Source organism: Xyrauchen texanus, chromosome 8 (genome assembly GCF_025860055.1).
Source record: "Xyrauchen texanus isolate HMW12.3.18 chromosome 8, RBS_HiC_50CHRs, whole genome shotgun sequence".
In the NCBI taxonomy this organism is placed as follows: Eukaryota; Metazoa; Chordata; class Actinopteri; order Cypriniformes; family Catostomidae; genus Xyrauchen; species Xyrauchen texanus.
In genome coordinates, this window is record NC_068283.1 from 12,969,048 (window position 1) to 12,977,588 (window position 8,541).

The following is an 8,541-nucleotide window of genomic DNA, read 5'->3' on the forward strand; positions in this document are numbered from 1 at the left end:
GGAGAAAATCAATGGAGCCTTTTACCCTGTGGAGACTTTAACCCATTGTACCCTACCAATTAAACTCTGTTAAACATCTTAAAAGAGCACATTTACATACATCCAAAATCAGAAATGTTTCAAAGACATCTGCTGAATGTCCTTTGAAGTATGAGAGGAAATGTCTTTTGTAGATGAGCAAACAATCTAAAAAAATGACATCTTCCAGATGTAAACATGTCCATCAATTAGACTTCTGGGTTATGTAGGTGTGCTATCACGTTTGTAGTCTGAATATTGTGTAATATTCATTACAGTATTGTTAAAGTATTAAAGTATTAAAAGTAATCGCACACCTCTCCTCAGCATGCTATTCAATTTGAGGAATTAGTAGTGTCTCTACAAATGCACTAAAAGAACCAAACAAACAAACAAAATGATTAGCTGGCTCAACAACCATAACGTTTGAGCTTCTACTCAGAAATGTACTGGTCATATTCATAAAAATATTTCTACATTAACACAAAATATACATTTTGAGGTTAACGTAGAGTGATACCTTACATTTCTTTGGCTTAAAAGTCCACAAAGTTAAGGTTTTAAGTACTACTAATTCAAAAAATGAAGTACAGAAATGAGGTTGTGGGAAAGTCATGCAACATATATGAAAAACGTTTAACTGTTTAAAATATATTTTAATCCATTTCCACACTTAACAAAGCTGATCAAATTACATTATTTAGGTTCAAAATCATCATATCTTTAAATATTGCTTTGTGACTACTTAAATGTTTAAGTTAATTTGAAAAACACTGGCATAAACTTAGCATATAAAAGGAGAGAAATAGATTTTTTGACAGACAAAACATCAAAAGATATTTAAACAAACCTTGAATGAAAATTATAAGCACAAATACAGGCAGCTATGTGATTATTTGTCATTTGAATCATACACACTCGATATCACAAGCACAAGTAGTTTAGTCTTGTCCGTTGAATTAGCTTTAGGACTGGTTTGTTATGGTATACCTTTTGATTACATGTAGCATTTTTTGTACATGCTATAATGCTTCAAAATTAACAATGACAGTAATAACTTAGATCCAACTTACTCCTTTAAAACTACTTCTGCTAAAAGGTAACTTAATTACTTACACGAATACATATAATGAATAATAATACTTGTTTGTTTGAAAATACAAATATTTATCTTATAATAACACATGATTGTTTTAATGTTGAATACTCTGAGGTATTATCATGTTTGTTGAGTTATGCTTTGACCTGTTCTATTCCAAATTGAGGACAGTGTAAGTATGTGTGCCTCACTGCTGCCCTCCTCATTCAGGAGAAATAGTGCGCCTGCGCAGGCAGCTGCATGTCAGGCACTTGAGGATGTTCATAGTAATGTGCATAAGTGAGCCAAAGTTAAAGAGTAGATTGTAGAAGGTGTGCACTGAAAGTCCACCGGTCTCATCCGCATACTTCATGGCCACAATGGGTGTGTAAAGACTGTTGGTCAAATTCCGGAATCGGGGTCGACTGGATTCAATGACTTTCTTGGTACACTGGAATGGGGACAATTTTGAAAAGGTAATTATAGCAACATATTTAGGGTATTAAAGAAAATGCATAGAGATATAGAGGGGTTTAAAGTGCAGGAGTTTTTTTTTGTAAGCAAATTCAGGCTTACAATGATTTTAATTGAATTACTTATAGCAAACATCTGAGCTACGAATTTACATGGTTCATATGGTTGCAGGCATGTAAAAGAGTGCTAAGAGTGGCAAAAGCTGACACATACTTTAGCAATGTCATCAGGGGTTTGCCCCATTGCCTCAAAGATATCGATGGAGGATGGCAGGTACACATCCTTGAAGTATCTGACTGTGTCCGCATCTGCTCCAGGATATTCCATCTTCGCCACTTCTTCCATCATCTTTGTTTCAAACTCTGTATGCACTGGGCCGGGCTCAATCAGAGACATTCTGGGAGGACAGCATAGAGGGATATATAAGAAGATAATACAGAACTATTAAGAAGGACCATTAAAAGCCTGTTTACACCAAGTCTGTTGTGACTAAATGAAGTATAAAATAATATATGGACCATTTTCACAGACTGAAATGATGCATTTCTGGCTTATTTAGCAGCGTAAGTTATATTGGCAATTTTATAATAATTTAGTGTACATTTATAACATTATTCTTCTCTTTTTCCCCCTGCCATTAATAAATAAACATTAAAAAATATTTAAAAAATTACAGTGCTGCGATAGGTTTCAAATACAGATGCTTAGAGAGTGACAGTAAATTTGGCATCTTCTGTCTGACATAATCCATCTCTGTATTTTTTAATCTATCCAAAGTCATGGAAACGTAATACTCTATTTTGTTTTCTTTTGCTGTTGGAGCAAATCCTATGTTTGCTAAGTTTGGTATTTAATTTACCGTTATAGAAATTTACCCTGCTATAGTTTACTTCCACATTGCAAATTCAGAAATGTTAAAGGGTACATGAGCACAGAACAAAACTATGGTTGACCCATTCTCTGAAAAAATGTAGGCTACCTGAATGCATTGTTCATCATCTGACCAATAAAAAAGAGACATGGTTACCATATAAATCAAGACAGATGATCGTAGTCAGTTATTTTAGACTATGTTTGAGGTAGTTCAACACTGTTGCCATGTCTGCTTATAAGCAATTTTGGCTTGTTTTTCCAAAAAATATAAGCAGTTGCATGGGGGGATTATTTCCATAATAGATATGCATTTTAGGGTTTGTTGGTGGTTGGTCCCCATAGCACAGTAAAGTATGACCGAACACTTATCAGTTCAAATATTGCACTCTACACAAACATCATTATTAATCTCAGATTTTTCACAGAATTAGATGGCCAATTGTATATGTTAAATATTAGAAATATTTTTGAAACAGGATGTCATTTATGAAAAGACATTATTTTACAGCAAATTGTTAAATCTATGATTTGTTTTTTCTAGACAATGAAATTAAGCAATCCCCAGACTTAAGTGTGAATAAGCCGTAATAGTAAGACAATGGATCACTTACTTCACATTAAACTTCAGCAGCTGCACTGCCATACTCTCACAAAAGCCCTCTATGGCAAACTTTGAGGCCGTGTAGACATCGTTGAATACCACACCTGCAGATGAGTTAAATAAAGACACTCTAAGTGAGAACATAATTGCTCTGCTTTGGCCCAAACCATGTGTGGCATATCTGGCCATCATAATGCTCTACAGCTAAGTGCTAATTCTGAATGGCTCTATTGTCCTTTGAGGTCGCTCATACTATCTGTCAAACATTCATCTATGTAACACAGAAGATTTCAGTGATCTCTAGTCTCCATCCTACCCTGCAGGCCCATTACGCTGCTCATGACGATAATGTGGCCGGCTCGCCTCTTCTTCATGTCTGGCATGACCTCTTTTATCATGCGCACAGTTCCGAAGAAGTTGGTCTCAAACACTTTCTTCATCTCATTGAGACTGATGCTCTCCACGGGGCCCAGCAAACCCACGCCTGCATTATTAACTGGAAAAACACAGAGAGCATGAACTGTGAGAATATCATGGGTTGTTACAAAGAATAGGCTTGACAGTTCCCTGAGGCACTAGGCTTTTATTGATTTAAAGGACACACACTGGGCACACAAGCTACTATTGTGTTCAATGAAGTGGAATGGTGAGCATATTGAATTTAATCAATATGAATAGGCATGTGCTTAAACTAGTCCATCATTCTCATGTCTCTGGTTGTCAGAAGTGTCATCTTTTGAATGATACGACACACGATCAACTGACCAGTGTTGCAGAGTAAATAACTAAAAGTAGCAGGGTTACTAACTTCAGTATGGATGTTGGTGCCCCTTAAACATTTTTCAACCCACTTGGGGTTGATGTGATGTGTTGCACAACATTTATTGCAATGCATATATACTGTATGTTTGTTTTTACATTACACTGCTCCCACACGATTGGCTGATTAGATAATCGCATGAATAAGTAGGTGTACAGGTGTTCCTAATAAAGTGCTCGTTAAGTGTAGGTTTTTAATTTAAGTGAATATACAGAAATAGCTTATCTTTTACATATTAAATTAGTATATAGATCGATACTTAAACCTGTATGTTCTCATTGTGAACCACATTCATTTACACATTATTTTCAGTTATTTTTACCAAAAATCTAATTTCCATGGCAACACAGTGTTTCTCCTTGCATTGTTAATGTTTAAATACTTCATATTTTCATGATATCTTGATCTTCACCTGAGAAGTAAATCAGGCAACATTTTTAATGAGAAGTAAATAGTGCTGAAATAGTAAATCTCTCCTGTTCACTCATTGGCTGTTCACAGCAGACGTCACTCATTCTTGTGATCATCTTGAAATCGCTGAACCCAGTCTAAACCAGTTTGGGTCAGATTGGTTTAGTCAACCTAAAATTAATTCTGAAACTCTTAGTTTGTTCAACTAGCTTAGCGAAACTGGCCTCAGGCCAGCTTGTTGACTAACTTCCCCTACACTGGTAGTGAACTAACAGTAACAAGCAAAGAGGGCTTTGTGCCTCTGCTGCACTATCTATAAGAGGCCAAAGGCATTCCACACTCACCGAGAATGTCAATGTGACGGTCCTTGACATTGTCAATACACTGCTTGACTGAGTCATCACTACACACATCCAAAGCCAGCAGTGTCAATGTCTTTCCATACGCATCACCTGCTGCTTCCACCAGCCGGTGCTTCTTTTTCAGGTCTCTCATAGTGGCAATGACTTAAAGACAGAGAAACATGTCGTCATGAGTAATGCAACAGTAATTACACAACAATGTAATTATAATAACAAGGCTAATGCATGCATGGAGAGGTTTAGGAAGTCTGAAAATCACTGCAGGAGATTGTAGTTTGTATATTGTAGATGTTTTAGCAGACCATTAATCGTAATTTTATGACTGCAGACAAACTTCAACTTCAGTGCCTTCAACGGTTACATCACAGTTCATTTCAACGAATATTCTCAGTTCAGACCATTTTGCTTCTTGGTATTCTCGGTATTGTTTACAGAGACTTGATTTGTTTCTCAAATCCTCTCTGACTCTATAGATGAGGCTGAGGAACCTCAGCAGCAGATCAGAGTCTTTCATTCAGCAGATTACTGCAGTGTGCCAACAGACAGAATCCTGATCTGCCAGAGCCCAGCTGTTGTTGAAAAATGCCAGCGATCATGATGAAAGGAGAATAAATCTGTAAGGCGATGATGGAGGGCACAGCTGCTAGAAAATCTGTATCCCTGTCTTCTCAGACAGGAATACAGTCTGTCTGTCTTCTTAATATGCGTGTATTCATTTATAGGATAAACATGCATGGATGTGCTATACCTGATACGAGAAGAAATGAAACATTCAGACACAACAAAAAAGTTTTTATGTAGGCCTATTTATTTTTTTGCGAGAACAACTTTCTCATTGTGAAAGCTGTTTTTTTAGAGAAAGATTTGGGGCAGATTAAACATTCTTGAATCGGCCAATCTTTCTTATAAGTGGATTATTATTTTTTTTATTATTATTATTTATTTATTTTTTTTTTAAGTTGGCATACCAACCAGAACCAATGAAATGTTTAATCTCAGAGGATTTCATTCTCTTTCAAAAAGCTTTGTGCTTGTTGCAATGCTCTTAGAAAGAGAACTAAGTTCAAACAGAATTTATTTAATATGTGGATGGACGAGCTTCTTTCGTATTTGAGTTTCATTTTGAATATACTTTTTTCTCATCTTTAATGATTCCTTACAGCATCCCTCTCTAGTAGAAAAGACTCTGATGCATTTGATTGACATTAATGAGACTCTGGGTTGAGTAGGAGATAACAAATGTAAAATAGTTTTGCCCAGAGTCCAGATAAAGTCTTCAGACAACCCTCAATTGAGGGACCTTGTACAGGTCTCAAACTTTGTCCCTCTCCCGACACTCATTTCAGTGTGAACTTTGGGCGCATTAGACACGGCACTAAACCAGGGCAGCGGTCTACAATTCACAGCCATAAAGGGAGCTTTGTACTGGAGTAGTCACTTGAAAGAGAACTGGCAGTCTCTTTATGATCTCCGCCTGGCAAGCGATTTCCTTGCGGAGCCATACTCTGCGCATTCACATGATAATCGCCCAATGAGGGCAAAAAAGTTCAAATAAATAAAATGTACTGTACATTCTCACTGTTCATATGAACGGACGAGCTGATCTTTAAACATATAGCATGTTAATGTAATGGAAGAAATTTCACGGCAACACCTATTACCTATGTGTGTAACTACTAGGGTCTAGTCTTTTTATTGGGTTTAAAATGTTTAAATATTTAAATGTCAAATAATTTCAAATCTAACGTTCCATAGCCGTTAGAACGCTTTAGGAATTATGGGCCGTTAACACCGAGGCGTCTACGCGCTTAAAAAAAAGGCACTTAGAGCCACGAATTGCACCGACCGCAGGTGTCTCGAGACGCGTCTTTAACCGTTTACGTTCGTTTCATCTCGATACGGTCTCTAAAACGAGGAGCTACTATGTCAGTGTAACGCTTGTTAACATAGGAAAACCATTGGCAAACAGCGCGCAACCACGATTTCGGTGTGAACGCCCCCTCTCCAAAAATAATAATAATAAAACAAACTGAAACGACTACACTACACGCAAACATATGTGTAAAGTTTTAGAGAATATACATTTAATGCGCTTTAGAATGTTCTAGCCTATTCAAACTGTTCAGATATGTAAATTCGACATAGCTGTTTGAGCGCTTAATTAATTAGAACGCAAATGAGCGCGTTTACCATGGTAACGCTTCTGTTCGTCTCTGGCCAGCAGCACGGCGATCCGCAGTCCGATCCCAGAGGAACAACCGGTGATCAGCACCACTTTCTGCCCGCCGTCGCTCGCCATAGCAACTCCTGTGTCAGCCGCGAGCTGGATCAGCGGACTTTAAAAACTTAAATCGGATCATGCAACTCGGCGCCCATGTGAGCGGGTTATGCAGTCACATGTTAGGCAAAATGGTTTACTTAAAGAAGACGTAAATACGCATGCTTACGTGTTCATAAGCGTTTACTGTACTGGTTTGAAAAACACAAACAGATTGCAAACTGAGTAGCCTACGATAGCGCAGGACATGCGTTACTGAGTCAAGGGGAGATGTGTATATGTGTGGGGAGGGCGTGGAGGGGAGGAAAAACAAATGAGCAAGTGAAACAAACAGACAGTAACTCTTTGAATTAAATGGATATTTTATAAATCAACGACAAAGAACAGGTTTGTGTATCAGAACTGTGCCTTGATGGTCTGTTTGGTTTAGTGGACATAATGATGAAGTACTGACATGACTGTACAACACTAGCCTATAGCTTTACTATAATTTTTTCACTAATCTAGTATTTTCAAATGGAAATAATAAAAGTGGTCAGTTTGCTTTTCCGGTTTTGTAGCAGTATTTGATGACAACTAGTTTTCTCTTGTTTAATATATTTAATTATTATTATAATTATCTATTGGCACGTAACCATAATATTCATGCTCCCATGGGTAAGCAAGCAGGTATTCCATTAGTTTGTACTGCCATCTTATGGTAAAACTCAGGACAATACATAAAGCTTTTGTGGGGAACATTTTACGACTACCAATGTCTCTACATTGCTAGCAGTTTGCCTGTTTTAGTAATCTTTTCTTTCTTTTTTGTGCTGTCTCAAAGAAAAGATGAAAGTAATTTAAATGTCTTTTCATCATTGATGTATCTGTAAAATGACATGCCTGTGTCAGCTGGCTAGCAAAAAGAAAAATACACAAAATTATTTACTGCCATCAAGTTGTCCACTCGTTGTTCTCCAAGTAGAATCTTAACACAATCTTTCCTTCAAGAATCTTAATGCTGCTCTTTAACATACAATAACAGTTCATACTGAGCACTACTGTCAAGGTCCAAAGAAAATAAAAATCATAATTAATGTACCATAAAAATAGTCCATAAAACACATAGCTGTTGTATGGCCCCAGAAAGCTTGGAGTGCACAAGACTGTTATGATGTCTTCATGGGCAGAACATTAAAAAAATATACAAAATATGTTGTGTCATTATATTCAAATATTATTTATATATATATATATATATATATATATATATATATATATATATATTTATAAATATATATTGATAGCCTATATATATAAGGGCTGTCAATCGATTAAATTTTTTAAAATCAAATTAATTAGCCCCTCATATCACAGTGATTCAATATATAATGATGAAATAATTATACATAGTTATCTTTAAATATTTAAAATTGATATATAATAAATATATTCAGATAATTAAAATGGATAATTAAAATAAATCTATGATGGCTGTGGTCCCATGGCATTTACAGTCAGGTGGGAGGCACATGTTGTAATTCCTACACCGTTCACCTGATTTGGAATGTAGGTGAAAATACCCTAAAATTAAAGCTGAAAGTCTGCAGTTAAAGCACATCTTGTTTGTTTCATTTCAAATCCATT

At 36.3% G+C, this 8,541-nt stretch overlaps 1 protein-coding gene across 1 annotated transcript; it reads right to left on the minus strand.

Annotated features, from left to right (window-relative positions):
• Nucleotides 1–666: 666 nt before the first annotated feature.
• On the minus strand, nt 667–7,142 carry LOC127647946 (retinol dehydrogenase 8-like). Its single transcript, XM_052132476.1, has 6 exons — nt 6,828–7,142; nt 4,620–4,781; nt 3,361–3,540; nt 3,055–3,148; nt 1,784–1,967; nt 667–1,547 (listed from the first exon to the last, which is right to left on the minus strand). Exons 1-6 carry the CDS (start codon nt 6,934–6,936, stop codon nt 1,320–1,322), a joined length of 957 nt encoding a protein of 318 aa, XP_051988436.1. The 5' UTR covers nt 6,937–7,142; the 3' UTR covers nt 667–1,319.
• Nucleotides 7,143–8,541: the final 1,399 nt, after the last annotated feature.

Excerpts from the sequence above, each read along its gene's own strand:
- LOC127647946 (XM_052132476.1), bottom strand. The coding sequence starts at position 6,936 with ATGGCGAGCGACGGCGGGCAGAAAGTGGTGCTGATCACCGGTTGTTCC. Across the intron at positions 4,782-6,827 it reads CGAACAGAAGCGTTACCATG|TCATTGCCACTATGAGAGAC; the intron begins GTAAACGCGCTC and ends TCTGTCTTTAAG. Across the intron at positions 3,541-4,619 it reads CCGTCACATTGACATTCTCG|TTAATAATGCAGGCGTGGGT; the intron begins GTGAGTGTGGAA and ends GTGTTTTTCCAG.